At 41.7% G+C, this 18359-nt stretch overlaps 1 protein-coding gene across 8 annotated transcripts in view; it reads right to left on the bottom strand.

The window, feature by feature from the left end:
* Nucleotides 1-18359, bottom strand: part of LOC123511891 (hemicentin-1-like) — an 867319-nt gene that overhangs the window by 14397 nt on the left and 834563 nt on the right. For 5 of the 8 annotated variants that reach the window (XM_045267956.1, XM_045267951.1, XM_045267959.1 and 2 more), the window contains 4 exons: nucleotides 16921-17026; nucleotides 13076-13233; nucleotides 11199-11339; nucleotides 10152-10185 (listed from right to left, as the gene is read on the bottom strand). In XM_045267956.1, coding sequence (XP_045123891.1) covers nucleotides 10152-10185; nucleotides 11199-11339; nucleotides 13076-13233; nucleotides 16921-17026 — 439 coding nt within the window. The remainder of the gene's footprint in view (nucleotides 1-10151; nucleotides 10186-11198; nucleotides 11340-13075; nucleotides 13234-16920; nucleotides 17027-18359) is intronic. The other 3 variants (XM_045267953.1, XM_045267955.1, XM_045267958.1) reach the window with 2 other exon arrangements.

The following is an 18359-nucleotide window of genomic DNA, read 5'->3' on the forward strand; positions in this document are numbered from 1 at the left end:
GAGGAGGAGGAGGAGGAGGAGGAGGAGGAGGAGGAGGAAAAATACACGAGGAAAATGAGCGAAAGTTAAAGGAGAGAGAGGAAAGTGAGAGGAGGTAACAAAGATAGGAAAATGAAGGAGAGAAAAAAAAAGGGAGAGTGATTGGATGATTTGGAATAGGAGGGATATTAGCAAGGGAGGTATGAAGAGAAGGGCGCACAGAGAGAGGAGGGAAACGAGGGGAGAAAGGGAGAGAGGGAGAGAGGGAGGAAAATGAAGGGCTGTAAGGGCGAGGGAGGAGCGGTGAGCGGCTATCGTATCGGGCACATCAAAGAGCAACCCTCGGCCGGCACACAACCACGAGCCTCATATTGGTTCCCTCGCTGGCAACACAGGTCCGCGCCATTGCCTACTGCTGCCTTCCAAATGACCTCCCGACAGACGGCCTCACGCATGCGCAATCTTACAAACGCAGCCTCTTCATTTACTGTTGGTTTTCTATGCACGGAACCTGATTCTTTTAGTCTTAAATTTGTCTATTGTTTCCGCCGTCCTTGTCTTTTCGATTCCTCAGATACTTGGGTGAAGCTTTTTTTTGTATGATTTTTAGTTGGCTAGTCAGCGCACGAGGGAAAGAAATATAAAGACGTAATGATGAGCAAAAACATCTTCAGTTCTAATACCTGACTGTCCAAACGTATCTAATAGACAAACACCCAAAAAAGCACAGATTCATAAGCGCATTTACAGCCTGCAGAGCAATAAAATATGAAATAAGTGATAAAAAAACAGGATAATTTCACAAAACAGAGTCCAGGTGGGGCCAAGGCGCAGTGGTTAGCGAGTCAGAAGTTACTCTGATCACTTTTGACTCTTCCAGCTCGAGTTACAAGAAAGGTGCGAAATATTATGATTACCTGGTGGAGTGAGATGCCAGTGTGCCGGGAAGAAGAGGAGGAGGAGGAGGGAGAAGAGAAGGTAGAAGAGAAGGACCAGGAGGAGGAATGGTACCAAGAGGAGAAGGACAAGGAGTGATCGCGCCAGACAAGTCTCAGAAATAAATCGATGCTGTCACGTGTCTATTTCCTACTTTCTGTATTTTCCTTTACTTTTTTTCAATGTAATTTTCGTGCTAGGAATGATACAAAAAGGCCGGCAGTGTTCAAGTGCCGCAAACAACCACGCTCCACAGTCACCTTGATCCTGTGTCCGTGTGATGCAGATATTTGCCGAGTTCCGCAGTGGACGGTCACGTGTTAATTACAGGTAAGGGCAGGCGGGTTCAGGTGACGCAACAAGTAGGTAACGAGGTCAGAGTCACTGTGATGAAAATAATCTATATTTTTCCTCTCCAGTATTCGATTGGTCTTCATCTGCGAGTGACTTCCATAGCGTTGGCTGCTATACTGTTTGGCTTTGATTTTTACGATTGACGCTTAAGTTGAAGATCAATCAAAGGAGCCTTGTAAGTCAGACTAATTGTAATCGAACTTGCGAACGAGCTAAAGTGCGAAAATGCAAATCAAATCAGCGAATCAAATACCGCATTCTGAAACACACCAATCAAAGTGACAGACTCTGACAGAAAGTAAATCAGGCTCACTAATTGAATGAATAATAAAAAATTACCAATCGTGATCTTAATTTTTAACTACAATGCTAATAAATATCAATTAACACTTGTCTGGCGCGGCGCCGCCTTCCCTTTATCAGCAAGTCGCAGCCACCGCCTTCAGCCCGCCAGTTCACCAGCCAGTAATGGTCTGTAGATTAGGAAGTGAAATGTTTTAAAACCAAATCAAGATATCCATAGAAAATGAAAATTCACCTCATTGAGCGGGTTACAAATCGCGGTAACTCCGGCTTTTGAAACGTATCGAAGAAAAAAAATACAATTCCATCTTTACTACGAGTTGAGTGAGTGAGGGAGTTAGTGAGGAGATTCTCTAGTAAATCGGATTTTCCCCTCTATAGTACGAAGGGCAAGGATTTTTCTTGGCTTCACCTTCGAGGCCACGCGATGCTACTAAACTCTTACAAAAATAACAGCTCGCTCTCCACCCGCTTACTGGAGACTTAGAAGGTACTTAACTGCGGTAAATCGTGCAATGTCCTGCAATTTGGGACAACACAGGTGCGATTATGGTAATAATGGTGGTTATGGTGGTAGAAATGGTGGTTGTTATTGTTAGGCTGAGGTTGGTGGCGGTTTGCGGGCGTGGGCGCGAGGCACGGGCGGCTGCTTTGGCGGGGGTGGGTAGCGGAGGTGTTGTTGGTGGCGGGGGTGGGTCTGTGGGCTGCGGAGAGGGACGGTATCAGCCACGCCTCCGTTACATCCTCCCACAGCTGATGGTGGTGGTGGTGGTGGTGGCGGTGGTGGTTGTTGTGGTGGTGGTGGTGGTTGAAGTGGTTGAGGTGGAAGTGGTTGTGGCTGCTGAGGCGACCCAGGAGGGGAGGACACAACGCTTAAGAAACTTTCCACTAATGATGAGGGAAGGGGAGGGAAGGGGAGGGAAGGGAGGATGAGGAGATGCTGGGATGGATGGGAGAGGACTAAAGAGCTGGCAAAAGATAGACAGAAACTGAACAAAGCAAACAAAGAAATAGAAAAGGGAGTGAGTGGGAGAGAAGGAAAGAACAAAGGAAAAAAAAAAAAGACAAAGAAAACATGATAAATTAACATGAAATTACGAAAAACTGAGAGCTGATTTTTAGAAATTTTTTAATATGATACAATTAATCTGAAAGTAAGAACGAAAAGAAAACAGGAGAGAGAAGAAAAAAAAAAAAAGAGAACGCATTCGTTGAGTCAGTGCAGGAACTTAGTCAACGAGAACAAGAACAAGAACAAGGACGAGGACAAGGACGAGGACAAAGGAGAGGTATAAGAACGACACTAAGAACAGATTATTGTAACAGGACGGAGCTGAACAGGTGAGGTACAGGGGCATGGCATTGGCACGTAGCACAGGTGACACAGGTGAAGACACTGTTGGGCAGGTGTGTGTAAATTCTCATCATCAAAAAAAGTGCTTCAAAAAGACACACACGTACACACACACATCCACACACGCACACGTTTCTTGTGGCATCATTCACGGATGGACCCTCACCCTTGTCCCTCTACAGAGCACACTGATACTGGTGTTTATATCCTTGAAGACTCCGATTTGCTTTTCCAAGAGGGTGTATAGGTTCTGATTCTTCTACTACAGGCGATCCTCTTCATCTCAGCCTCACTACTACATCTCAACTTTCTACCACACTACGAAAAAAAGAGGAATGCAAAGGGTGGCGCTACAACACAGACGCAAACTACTAATAAGAGTCTCTGGACTACTACAGGGATTTCGATACTACAAAAGGAGGTTCCGATTCTACAAGAGGAGGTTTCCGTACTACAAAAAAATAGGATTAAAAATAAAAGAAAGAAGTTCCCGTCTCCCTTGGGATCGTCTAAGGTTCTCCTATCTTACTAAGAGAAGCTCAGACAATGCGAAAGTAAGGTGTAAACTTGTTTTCATTAGTAAAGTCACCGGAGAAACAACTCTACGGCGACGATGCTTGAAGATAGTGGTGGTGGTGGTGGTGGTGGTGGTGGTGGTAAGTACAGGTTAAAGAGACAGGTATGTGTTAAATATGTACATGATTTTGATTTTCTATACAAATTTGGTGAGGAAAAGAGGATGACTATGATGAAGTTGACGAGGAGGAGGAGGAGGAGGAGGAGGAGGAGGAGGAGGAGGAGGAGGAGGAGGAGGAGGAGGAGGAGGAGGAGAACACAAAGTAACACGAATAAAGAACAAACAGGAATACATTTGTTAATACTTATGGGTGAAGGAAGAGGAACAGACACAGACAATAAATATAAAGACATAAAAATACTAGACAGGAAAAAAAGTAAGACACGGGGAGCACCAGAGGAAAGAAAAAAAAAAAGAATATCGCCACGGGTACATCGACACAAACGTTCCTTCATGTTTCCAATCCACCAATATCGTGGCGAGAAACGTTTTCGTCAACACGCATCGGAACGTTTTATTTTAATGTCATCTTTCTGGATCTGAACAGCGCGACCTAGTTTTTGTACGGCGGAACTAGAAACTCGATCCAATTTATTGCTGTTTTGCTTGCCGGTTTGTTTCTGTCACACAAAAAACCAAGAACACAAGGACGCGTGTGTTAAGTTTTACCGCTATACTGCGTTGAGTATTGGGAAGGACTGAATTCCTGTTCCGTTCTGGCGGCGATTTGAGTGTCTATTTGCAACACTGTGTGGCCTTTAACCTCCCTTCTTTACATCGAAACTAGAAATATTCCACGTTATAGATTGTAAGATTCAACGTTTGTTATTATTTTTCTACCGTGTGTATTCATCAGACTTCAAAGCTGTCATCCAATTTTCATAAGAGGCTTTGCGACATTCTGGTCTCACCACCCTCTTACGGCAGTCAAAAAGGGTCTATAAGCTGAGTACTGTGACCGAGTAATTTCAGGACAATATTCTTTAGCGGAAATCCTCTTGAACAATTTACCTTTTATTCACCAAGAGCCTGTCACTCCCTCACACTTCCTCCACGGTCTCAAGAGCCACACATGCTAACACTCACTTATGATTTTACTTCTTTTTACGATCATTTCATTGTTCTTTGCTTTAATTAGAACACTACGTTTGTCTTTCAATTAGCGCTGTAATAGTGTTTCCTATAGATACCTTGCGATTAACCCCTTCAATAATATGACACGTTTTTCATAATCATTCTGCTTACTACTTAATGCTTTTATACAGCTTCAGAAACTTACGTAGGGTTTAAAATAGTGAAGAGTCTGCCCATTAATCTTCTGATCTCCATAAACTCTTCCTAATGTAAATTAATCATACCCAAACTCATGGCAAATATGCGTCCCGTACAGTACATGCTATTTTTTAACCTGCAACTGTTGCTGTGGTCAATAAGATAATTCAATGTAATCTAATATATGCGCTATCTCAGTAAATACGGTTAATTATGTTTCCTTGAAAGTTTAGCTATGCGTTTCTGGATAAATAAACATCAACAACAACACCCGATTGAGAGAAATTATAGGAGAGAAATCGTGGAAAAGTAAGGCTGTTCAAGGAGAGTGAGACGCAGATCAGAGCCAACAACAGGGAACCAGCTGCTGTGAACAGTGGCTATTATCTGTAGACACTTGACACGTGGAGGCTAACTAAATCACACATCGGAACACGAATGAGAGACGGATTTCACCAAGGAACCACTAACCGTGTACTCTCACCTCTATAAACTCTACAGGTGAGAAGAGCTTAATTACGCACTGGAACACCTGAAGGAGACAACACCATCTACAAATAACTCCCAATGTTCACTTCACACTTTATTTCAACACACATGAACTTCACACGAATCTTAAAACATCCCTGAGTGAGCAGGTGTGCAGGGCAACGCAAACACTTCTGATCCTACACTCTATCCTACCTGGCCCTCCATAAGCAGGCTGAGAAGGGAGTCACGCCCTCTTGAGTCCGTCAGGCGCCCCAATAGTAAGACTACTTCATATTCATTAGCACAACCACCTTCAGGGACACAATACCACGGGCGCCATTATTATCCTGCCTGTCAGAATGCCTCACGCTCGCAGGAGGATGATCAAGTTGGTGTGAGGTGTCGCTTTGTCTGTGTGTGTGTGACATTCGTACTGTGATCCATTTTGTTATGATTCTCCTCTATGTTTGAGTTGCAAGGATGGTTTGACATTAAAATAGCGCTGATTCTGCCTTAATTTCGTGCAAGGTGTTGTTTTATTACTTCCTTTCTCCGTTTTTGCTTTTCGTTTTTTTTATTTTATGCTTGCTCTTCTCTTTCTTTCTCCACTTTTCCCTCTTTTTTTATCTATCTTTCTTTCAGCTTTCTTACGCGTGAGTTCATAATTTTTTCCCCCTTCTTCCCTTCCTTCATTTTTGTTCTTGTTCCTTCTTTATCATTTCATGCTAGTTCGTCCATTTTTCCTCCTCATCTCTTCTCCACTTCGTCAATTTTCCATCTCTCTTCATTTTCTTTCCTATTTTAAACATTACATTTTTCTTCTCTTTAACTTCTCTTTTCTCTCCAACACACCAGACGATAAATCCAAACTACTCAATTCCACTCACTTTTAATCCAATCCTCAGTTCACACTTTCACGTTCCCAGTAATAAGCGACGAGGTATAAATTCTGAAGACGATTCTGTAGCGGATTATCTCGGCAGGGAGGAAGGGAATCTAAGACTATACAGAGAGTTTCCGATCGGCTTTGTTGTACGCTCGATAGGATTCTGAGCATTTCAAGCCTTCGACGCCCCTGCATTTTGTAATATTGGTGGACATGTGTTACTTTGCAGAATGAAAGATGAAAAACGACTCGGAAGGGGAGAGCGAGCAAGCGATAAAAGGAAGAAGAGGATGAAGAGGATGAGCGAGGGAAGCAGAGGAGGGGAAGAGAGACTAAAATAATAGAGGGAGGAGGAGGAGGAGGAGGAGTAGGAGTAGGAGAAGGAGGAGGAGGAAAGGGAATGGAGAGGAGACGAGAGAAGGCATGAGAACAGAGACGAGTGGAGAGAAGAGGGGCAGGAGAAAGATAGGGAGAGACATAATGGGGAGGGAGAAGTGGCAGGAGGAAGACAAGAAAGAGAAGAGAGAGAAGAGGAAGAAAGGATTACCAACGAAGAGAAAAAGATGACAGAAATGAAGCACGGAGGGAAAGGAGGAGGAAGAGGAGGAGGAGGAGGAGGAGGAGGAGGAGGAGGAGGAGGAGGAGGAGGAGGAAAAAGAAGAAATATAGACGCATAATCCCATAAAAGTGAAGACAATAAGGCAATTCTGGGAAGGACTCTGGGATTGTGGGTAGTTAATTCAGCAAAAAATGATCATGAAATGCAAAACTACTACTAAAGACGGAGGAGGAGGAGGAGGAGGAGGAGGAGGAGGAGGAGGAGGAGGAGGAGGAGGAGGAGGAGGAGGAGGAGGAGGAGGGAGGAGGAGGAGCAAAGAATTAATTAATGAAAGGAGGCGGAAAATAGGATAAATATAAAGTTAGGTTAAAAAAAATACATATGAGAGAGAGAGAGAGAGAGAGAGAGAGAGAGAGAGAGAGAGAGAGAGAGAGAGAGAGAGAGAGAGACAAACCCACATGTGTTCTCTAGCTAAGATCGCGGTCACCAGCACTAACTGAACACTTATTGCAAGTCACCTGCCTAACCTAACCTAACCTAACCTAACTTTAACGCAATTGAAGAAAGTTCCGGGCAGATTCATGCTAAGACGTGTTCCCGGCACTTGAGGTAGCACTTCACACGGATTGCTACAGAACTTTGGGTACTAAACAGGAGAAGCGCGCGATGTTTTTTTCTGCGTCTTGCAAATGTACTTCTGTTAGGATTAGCGTGGATTATTCTAAGGACATTTTGGTTGTGGAGACGCTGTTACTATCTCCGTTTAGTGTGTCCAAGTACTACAGCGGACTGACTCTAACGCTACACTAATACTGGTCACTTAAAAGAATCCACCGTTTTAAGAGTGATTTTATGTAAGGCGTAGCAATAACCAGGGTCATATGGCGCTGCACCAAACGGTAATTGACTTAAACTCTTCCGTACCATGACGCGTTTCTATATTAATTCTGCTTATTTGGTGATTTTTTACAACTTCAAAAACTTATGTGGGGGATTAAAATAGTGAAGACTGTGGCCATTAATCTTCTGACCTCCATAGACCTTTCCTAATGTAAATATAATGGTCTAATCGTACACAAATCTGAAGGTAAAAATGAGTTCCAGTACTGAAGGGGTTAACTAAAAGGTAGCAAACAAAATGGACAAATGCAAAGTTTTAAAAAAGGCTAAAAACACGAGAAAAACACAAATACAAATGCTAAAATAATCGTGAAAATCGCTATTCATTTTAATCCTTTCACTGCGACAAGAAACACTAAACAAAAAAAGAAACAATGCGTGAAGTTATTATATCTACAAGAAAGTTAGATATGAAAAGAATACATTTTGCAGTTTCTTCCATGTTCAGAGACTGGATGTGGCTATAGAGCAAAGATGACTCAGAGCGATTGGTCATTTTGGAAAGGTGTACCAAGAGGCAGCCACAGGGCTAATATGAGAAAGGTTGCTGTGTGTTTCAACGTTTCCAATCACGTCTTGGTTATGTAGTCTTTTCTTTACACAGTGGAGGGAGAAAAGGCTGACTTGTTTAACTGTAAAATTGAAATACCTTCTCTACAATACAATAATGCATGTTTAAAACTGAGCCAGATCAATACATCTTTCTTTATCGCATTTAGTTTTATTTAGGAGAAAAAAATCCAGTCTCTTTTCTATAATAAAATAAAAAAAATCAAGGCAAAGAAAACCGTATCTTTAACTATAATGAAAAAAAAAATCAGGCTAATCGCTAAAAAGTTATCATTTAATTTCTTTTCACGCAGTTTTACAATAGAAATGATCGCTGCCGCATCTTAGAGGAAAAGGCTTCAATATTCCAACAACACTCGCCTTTAAAGTTTGTGTGGCGCGGAAAACACGGTTGATTTATTGAGGAAAAAGACAGGGAACGTCCATTTGTTCTGTGATGTCGCTTCGAGTAACTGGACCAGAACCGATCACATATTTACTCGAGGAAAGAAGAAGGAAAGAAGAATAAAACAGGAGGATGGTGAGCAAAGAATGGCACAAATAGGAAGGTACACATGAGGAAACAAGAACTAAACAATGGAGAAGTAAGAAAGAAGGACAAGAGGGATGGAGTGGAAGTGAAAAATCAAAGGGACAACAATTTTCAAACAAAGAAATAAGATCGTGAGATGACGAAGCGAGACGGAGATGTGAGTGAGTGAGTATATGAGTGAGAGTGAGTGAGTGAGGGAATGGGACGGAGATGAGTGGCTATGAACCGGGAGATGTGATAGTTCAGATGAATATGTGAAAATGGAGAATAGAAAGAGTTTATGGGCGGTTCCAGGTGAGTACAAAGCCTTGGTGAGTGAGTGAAGCTGTTGGATAAAGAGAGGAATTCTGATGGGTAAGTGGGTAAAGATGGGTTGGCTATGGGTAAATACAAGGCCTTGGGTGAGTCCAGGGGTGAGTGGGTGGAGCGGGGAGGCAGAGGTGGCTATGTGGATGGATGAGGGAGGGTAGGAGGCTTGCTGAGGGTGAAACAGGTGGCTCCTTCACGAGGGTGACTGCCTCGCCAGACACTCCGTGGGTGAGGTCACGAGGACAGACAGACTGGTGCGTTAACTCTTCATCACCATCAACAAAATATAAAAACAATGAACATTAAAATAAACACCTAAAAGAATAAATCTTTGAAGCGAATCGGTATTCTAAGAAGCAGCTTTTACATCTTGACACAAAAAGGAATTCAACGAATTCAACATTTAATTCCTTTTAATTGCAAGTGCTTCCAAATTTCATAGCGTTAACGCTGAGCTAACCAGTCTCTCTATTCACGTGTCTCTCACCCATGACCAGTTCGTCTCTTCTAACTCCCTCCATCATCCCCCACGTCCCTGGGACCTCTCCAGCCCCAGCCAGACAGCCGGGCGCTGCAGAGGCCTGGGCACGTTGAACGGGAGGGAAGCCAGCGAGAGACAGACGAGGGCGTGTCTGGACCAACTTAAGTTTGTACTTTGGAAAATACTCAAGCACTGAACTGGTAAAAAAAATCATTCGTCATATCACGTTCGTAAAAGGGTTCTGGCTACTACTGTTTTTTTCTTGTTCTTGCAATTTTTTGTTAAGGGTTATTCATGCAAGAACTGCACTTTCTTGCTCTTTTATACACATAAGACAAGTTTGTTTTTGAGAGTCTACGTTAAGGTGACTTAAGATCAACCATGCATAATATATATATATATATATATATATATATATATATATATATATATATATATATATATATATATATATATATATATATATAAATGAATATCTAGCAATGAATAGTCTATCAAAGAAGAAAACTCAACCAAGAAGAAAAGAATAATTACGTTAACATTATGATAGTGTTCCTTTTCATCAGTAAATGTAATGAACTACAAGTATAAAAATGCTAAGTCAGAAAAAAATACAAATAATCTGCAGCATGATGTATGATAAGAGACACGAAGAGATCATGACTTACTTCTCTCTCGCCTGCAAGTTGTTGGTACCGTTGTCTAACCAAGCGAGGGAAGGGGAGAAGAGGGACTAGTTTAAAATTCATGGGTTGATTAAACTAGACAGCGTGTGTGTTCGTGTTTAATGTGCATGTTTCCCGTGTGCTTGTGCCTGTGTGTGTGTGTGTGTGTGTGTGTGTGTGTGTGTGTGTGTGTGTGTGTGTGTGTGTGTGTGTGTGTGTGTGTGTGTGTGTGTAGGTGTGTGTGAGTGCATGAAGGAGTACGTATGCATGTTAGTCTGCATAAAAGATCACATTTCTCAACCTCCACTTCCTCCAAATATTCCTTATCATGTGGCGACCTTTCAACATTGCAGTTACTCTCATTACCACTAATGTCACCTTTATTGCTACCCTCTGGGCACACCACACTGTAGGCCACATTTGGAGAAGGTGGAGGGTGAGGGCGGGATAGGGCGTGTTTCTGAGGGCAGGGTGAAGGGGGATGTCGCCCACCTTGCTACACCCACTACACCCACATGCTGATAGGTGCCTCACTCTACACACTACCCGCCAGATCTCACACTTAAGGTAAACACAGGTGAGAACAAACGTATAATACACACAACACGCACTATACACAGCATAACCGTATCAGTAATTCACAAAAGAACGATCCCCTAATTTAAAGGTTAAAATATAAATAACTGTAGTAACACACAACTAGGTTTCCCAAAAGCTCGCTATTGGTTATAAGGGATCTATGTATGTTACTGTATGTTTGGTTACTGTTAAAACATCACTAGTCTACAACATTCTGGGCCAAAAAAACCAACCGTATGTATGTGTGCCTGTAAACATTCAACTATACATTTCCTGGTGTTGTATCTGCGTGTGTTCAGCATATACAAACATTATCCTCCCACTTTTCCCTTCCAAAAAGCAGGTCTAACCAAAGCTTTGGATAAAAAAAAAGAAAAAAAAATCAGATCATCCAACTGGACATCAAAGGAAAACGAGAGGCGAGTGAGGAGCCTTTCCCATTTTCCCTCAAAGTTGGAAGGGGGTACTCACATTTTCCAGCGTGCCTCTGTCGCCTGCAGATGACGATGATGACCACGCAGATGATGATAACGAGGACGATGACGGCAGCGACAATGGCGGAGATGACGATCACGTTGTCATCGGCCAGTTTCTCTATGATGCCAGCGACACCTTGTTATTTCAGGGGCAAAGGAAGGGGCGGGGCAATGGTTAGTGGTTAGTGGGTAGGACGAACACATGGCGGCACTTATTGTAGTAACTCGCGAGCTTTATATTTACAGCGCGGACTAAAGGCTAGACGAGGAGGAGGAGGAGGAGGAGGAGGAGGAGGAGTAAGAGGAGGAAGCTACAGGTTTAACACGTTCAGCTAAACTAATGCAGCATCCGTGTCTTGCAAGATGAACTACGAAGAAAAAAAGAATAAAAGGTGCTTTGATGTTGGGAGGACGAAAGGAAAGGGACGAAAGAAAGAAGAAAGGAAGGGGAAAAGGAAGGATGAAGAAAAATGAGCAATAATACGAAAGAAGGAAGGAGAAGCGAAGAATATATGTTGTTTTGACAGTGAAAAGTTGGAAGAAAGAAAAGAAGGAAAGCAGGGACGAAGGAAGGAAGGAGAAAATGGAAGGAAAAAGAAAAAAGATGAAGTAATGAAGAGTAAATAAAGATATATATGTGATCTGATGTTTGGAGGACAGAACGAAAAGGAAGGTGGGAAAAAGTAGGAAAAAAGAATGAAATGAAGAAAAATGTAAAGAAAAGGAAGGAAGAAGGAAGGAAGAAGAATATGTAGTTTTGATATTACGAACAATATAAGAAAGATAAAAAAAACACAAAATAGGAAGAGAAGGAATAAGGAAGAGTAACAGCTAATGCAAGAAAAAAAGACGAGGAAGAAAAGGAAGGAAAAAAGAAATCTAATAACATTTTTAACATATATACAATCTAAGGTAAAGTCTGAGTTACATGATACTAGTCGAGACTTTTAACCCCTTCAGTACCATGACGCGTTTCCTTATCTATTCTGCTTACTATTTGGCGATTTTATACAGCTTTAGAAACTTGTGTGGGAATTAAAGTAGTGAAGACTCTGGCCATTAAACTTCTGACCTCCATAGACCCTTCCTAATGTAAATAAAACTGTCTAATCACACACAAAACTTAAGGTAAAATATGTGTCCCAGTATTGAAGGGGTTAATCACGCGGCGTTCTGCACACAAGCGGTTTATTTGTTAGTGCAAAGGCGCGTATTTTTCTTCTAATTCTCAAGTAAAAAGGGAAGTTAATCTAGTTGAGTAAAATTCGGGTCACTTAAATGTAAATGTTCTCTTGCTTTTTTAGGTAATTTGATTTAATATTTTACAGCATTCAGTTTTTTTTTTTTTAGATGGAATTAGAATCGAGTTTAATATTCTTTGTTGGGCTTGGGAAGGGATTTAAAACTTAATACATGTCAAATAGTTTCATTTCTGCTTATATCTGACCTTGCTCTCATATCATTTTAATCTACCTAACTATCTTTTGTATTTATTCCTATACTAACCTTTCTGAACAATATTCTTAATCTTCCTGTGATAGTTTACAATTTTCATATCACAAATAACTATACATTATAGCACTCTTACTTATTTATTCCCTTATCTTATTTCTTTATCAGTTATCAGAACATATATTCCTTTTAGCACAGTTCCCCCTAATCTCTCCTTACCATTTCCTATTCTTCCACCTCACGTAACTCTATCACCTCCCTTCCTGCTCTCATTCTGTTCCTAAGCCGCTATCCACCACCACTTCCGGTTTCCCTCTCTCTCAATTTCCCGTCTACACACTATTTCATTATCGTGCCCTTCTATTTACTCCCTCTCTCTTCTCGCTAACCCTCTCGCAGCAACCCTCACTGTCAACTCACCTGTCACATCGATCTCGCAAGGAATGGACTCCCCCAGCGTGTTGTTGACGTAGCAGTAGTAGGTGCCGAGGGATTCCGAGGTGGCCGGGAGACGCAAGCGTGACTCCAGGCCCTCTGATGTGATGTCCTGCGTCAGAGTCTCGTTCAGAAGTCGCCATCTGTCGGGAAATTGAAAGCAAGAACGATAAGAGATTGGATGTAAAGGATGGAATATCTAAGGGTGTTAAAAGTGAAGCTAGAAGATTTGCTAACCCTTTTGAGTACCACGATATTAGTTCGTTACCATTCCGGATATCACTGCAAAACTGTATAGACTTTGAGATGGTTTTGTTGCAGCGAAGGGATTAAAACTTATTACCAGCTACTCAATAACTAGCAGTGTATCTCCATTTTTTCCTTTCCTAATCAATTTAGTAATTTTGTGAGGCTAAGAAAATGTCTGGTGCTGAAGGGGTTAAGGAAGGGAAAATTGATAAATATGAAAAGATAATAGATCTTTTAGTAAAGGAAAATATAGATACAGAAACCAAAAACAAAAAAAACAAAAAAAAACTAAGGGCTGGAATGTAACATATAGGATCAGTAAAGAAATTAAAAGTGAAGACAAATTTGTTAAGGAAGGAAAATTTAATGAATACGAGAAGATAAAAGATATTCTAGTAAAGGGAAATATAGATACAGATACTAAAGATTGAGATACAAAGGATGGCATGTAACGGATGGAATTAGTAAAGGAGAACATGGCGGAGTTTCGACACTTATTATTAAGGAAGAGAATGTTGATGAATGCGAGAGGATAACATGGTGTTTCAGTAAAGGGAAGCAGAGACATGGTGGAAGGTGAGAGAGCTAAATTTGAGCTAGCAAAGTTGGTAAAGAAGAGAATGTGAAGCCATGTAAAGGGTAAACGGTATTAGACGCTCTGGTGATCAAAAGGAGGCGTAGGAAGACCAAGGAGAAAATTGTAACTTGACGAAATGAAGAGGCAAGGCCGGCTGAGGGAAAGATAAGGAATGTTAACAGCGAAGAAGAGAATGTAGGCAGCGTCATGTAAGCAAAAGAGAAACGTGTCAAGTCAGTCTCAAACACAAGGAAAACTAAAAGAAACACAGAGAGAGAGAGAGAGAGAGAGAGAGAGAGAGAGAGAGAGATCAAGGCCAAACTGAGAGAGAGGATGCTGGAACTATAAACACAAACGTTGGTGAACAATAATAAAATACAGAAAGGTTACGTGATAAGACATAAGCGGATTCAAAACGTCAAGAAAATCAGACGGAATGAAGAGAGAGAAAAGCAAAGCCGAGAGATAGAGAAAGAGGGGAGAAGGTAAGCGGCTCTTTGAAGTGCGATTCTTCGTGGAACGCTAAGATAGAGTAGATCATTGGCGACTCGGGTAACAAATGGGAGAGGAGGGAAGGGAGCTTAGGAGGCGTCGATGCAGAGGGCGTGAAGGTGTTAGGCATCTCCCGTTCCTCCTACGCCAAAGGGAGCGGCGTTATGTTCCATTGTCCTCGGCGCGGCGGGCTGAGCTGGTCATCAAAGGAAGGGAACACGCGCACGAATATTAAATGCGAAAGTGTTGACTTGCCGAGGCTTGTTTACGGCGAAGATGGGCGGCGAAGAGAGACGTCAGTGTAGAACAGCGAGGCAGGGAAGGGGGAACGGACTAGTAGATGTAGACGAAGGTAAAGAAGGAGAGAAGGAAGGAGAGAAGGAGGGAAGAAGGGATGAGATAAAGGTTATAAAAAAAAAGGCAGAATAGGAAAGGAAGGAGGGACAGAATAGTAGAGGTGGACGGAGAGAAGGAAAGAGGGAAAGAAGAATGAGAGTCAAAGTTAGAGAGAGGAAAAAAGGCAGAATAGAAAAGGAAGGAGGGACAGAATAATAGAGGTGGATGGAGAGAAGGAAGGAGGGAAGGAAGAAAGGAGGTTTGAGAGTCAAGGTTAGAGAAAAATCAGAGTAGAGGTGGAGGGTGCTAAGACTGAAAAAAAGGCTAGTGGGATGAAGTTGAAAGGAGAGAGGGAAGAAAGGGAAGGAAGGAGAGAAGACTTAAAATTAAAAAGGGGAGGTAGCGGAGTAGGAAAGGAAGGACGGAGGGAGAAACAAGAATCACCATAAATTGCTTCAGGTCAAGACAATACTGATGGATTATGACGACGCGGGGAGGGAGTTTGTTCACAGATTACATAAAAATAGGGAACAATATGCTATAAGTGAGGAAATGACGGATGTTCAGGGACAGGCGGGCATGGAGCAAACTCAGGCGGTTGTTAGATAAGACAAAAAATGTAAAGACGAGAATGTATTATGAAAGTGATGCACGAGGAAGCGTTTTAGAAGTTTACCAGATGCATCACTCAGACAGCAGGTTAGAGACGAAAGCCTTAGATAGTTTGATAGGGAACTAAGTATATGGTCTCTAATTTTTACTCCTCACAACCGCCATCTCCTCTTCTCAAACTTCCTCTCAAATTTGATACAGTGCTCAGTTGCAAGTCAAGGCAGAGTAACATTTGAAAGTACTGAGTGATAGAAAAGCTCGAATCTATTAGTACTTTATAATTCTTAACTAAAATCGTTAGAAATTACTCGACTGCTCTTTGGTACCCCTTCCCTTAATCACTATTCACTAAGACATCTTTACTTGTTCTATAGCCACTTTTAATGTAAACAGAATAAATGACCAAATCTATTGTATATAATCCCGTTCTTCCAAAGAGTGCAAGCATTACTTCTGATGGTGCTAATTGTTTCGCATCACAATGAAAGGGTAGATTAACAAACACTCGTCTTAGCAGGTAAAGGATTAAGAAAGAAACATCAAAACTCTCTCTCTCTCTCTCTGTCTGTCTCTCTGTCTCTTTTCCTCACTTTAATGGAGATATAAGATAATTCTGCTCGTCTTTTATCACTCATTCTTCATTCATCTTTATCCTTCCTCAGCGTCAGGAATAATAATATTAGTTACCGTCTGCGTAAGGTGATGGAGAGCTGAGGGACGCGTATTAAATCATGCAAGAAACGATAAATAGATAAAGAAAACAACGAGATGTGATGAATTAATGATGAATAGGGAACATAATCAAGAGATTTATATATATACAAGAACCAAAGGAGACAAAAGTAAAAATAATAACAAATGATCGCTTAAGAGTCCGTGAAGCGAGAACATGAAGAAGAGGAAGACTTAACATCAACAAAGAACTTACAGCTACAGGATAGAAAGAGATGCCAAGGAAGAGAAACAAAACATCAAAACGACAGAAAAAGAAAACCTAACTGGATTTTTCAGTAGCAAAATAGAAAAAAATATTCAATTTTTTTGGAAAACCTGAGAAAAAAAGGAGAAAGAGCTGGAGAATCAGGAAGGATAGCAAAGAGAGAAAAAGTGAAGTGTCGTTGCAAAGGAGAACCTTCCTGATATTACCTGAAGAAGAAGAAGAAGAAGAAGAAGAAGAAGAAGAAGAAGAAGAAGAAGAAGAAGAAGAAGAAGAAGAAGAAGAAGAAGAAGAAGAAGAAGAAGAAGAAGAAGAAGAAGAAGAAGAAGAAGAAGAAGAAGAAGAACGAAAACTAACAGGAGAGAGAGAGAGAGAGAGAGAGAGAGAGAGAGAGAGAGAGAGAGAGAGAGAGAGAGAGAGAGAGAGAGAGAGAGAGAGAGAGAGAGAGAGAATCTATCAGTCAGTCAGTAAAAAAACAATGATAGATCGACTAGATTGATATATTGATACCTTTAAATCATAACACTTGAGAGAGAGAGAGAGAGAGAGAGAGAGAGAGAGAGAGAGAGAGAGAGAGAGAGAGAGAGAGAGAGAGAGAGAGAGAGAGAGAGAGAGAGAGAGACCCACCTGAACGCCACCTCCTCCGGGTTGGCAGCAGCTCGGCAAATAAGTAGAATATGCGCGTCCTCTCCACTGCCGCCATCTTCCCGGTCAATCTTGCACTCCGGTTTGACTGCCAAAGTAGCAACAAGCACGCCCATAATAAGAAGGTACGGTTTGGTTAGCTCCACAGGTTAATATGTTCATACTAAACTGATACTAGTTGAAACGTAGAGATGTGAAGTAATAATAGCATATGATGTAGATTCTTAAGGTAACTGAAGGTATTTTTAGTTACATTATGATAAAAAAAAATGATGAGTTGCATTGGTAATATAGGATATGATGCACCTACCTACACACACACACACACACACACACACACACACACACACACACACACACACACAAACACACACGTCATAGTCTAAACTCGAGGATGACAGCTGGACACACACACACACACACACACACACACACACACACACACACACACACACACACACACACACACACACACACATACACACAAACCAGGTTCCTCCCTAACCCTTCACACACATATAAGTAAGAAGTCAATGCAAAATAAAGTTTCATAGGGTGTAAAACATGCTTGATGGAGCAGTTAAAGTTGGGGAACGTGAAGGTGTGCATGTGTGTGTGCGTGCCGGTCTGTCTGCCACGAAAGGTTGGAGAGAACGACTAAGGAATGCTGGGATAACTTCATCAGGAGGCAAATGTGAAAGTGCATGATGTGGGAGGAGGAAATATACGCAGGAGGCAAAGTGTGGGTGGGTTGTGGAGTTGGGGAGGTGACAGGAAGTTTGACTGATTGGAGAGAAAAAAAAAATACTTATCATTTGAAGGTACAGAGAGGAGGGATGGAGGAGTGTGGGGTGGAAGGAAGGGTTGGGAAGGTGAGGGGAAATTTGAGAGAGGAAAAAAAAACTTACTTATCAATTTCTTTTATGAAAAACGAGAAACTTATAAGAAAAGGCCCACTTGATAGTCAGTTCCCTTAAAGATAAATAGAATTAGCCAAAAGTCTCGTACAAAGGTAGAGGAGGGAGGGATGGAAAATGTAGGTGGATGGAGGGGTTGGGAAAGTGAAGGGAAATTTTAGAGCGGAAAAAAAGACTATTAACCATCTAAAGGTACAGAAGGGAGGTACAGAGGGGAGTGGATGAAGAGAAGGGTTGGGAAAGTGAAAGGAAATTTGACTGAGATGAAAAAAGATTATTACTTATCATTTGAAGGTATAGAGAGGAGGGATAGAAGGGTGTGGTGGAGGGAAGGGTTGGGGAAGTGAAGGAAACTTAAATGAGCGGAAAAAAGACTATTCCTTATCATTTGAAGGGTACAGAAGGGAGGGATGGAGGAGTGTGGGTGGAGGGAAGAGCTGCGAAGGTGATTGAGTTTATCTGAGTGGGAAGAGAAACTGTTACTTATCATGTGAAGATGCTGGG

The sequence above is a fragment of the Portunus trituberculatus genome, chromosome 32, assembly GCF_017591435.1.
Source record: "Portunus trituberculatus isolate SZX2019 chromosome 32, ASM1759143v1, whole genome shotgun sequence".
NCBI classification, from domain to species: domain Eukaryota; kingdom Metazoa; phylum Arthropoda; class Malacostraca; order Decapoda; family Portunidae; genus Portunus; species Portunus trituberculatus.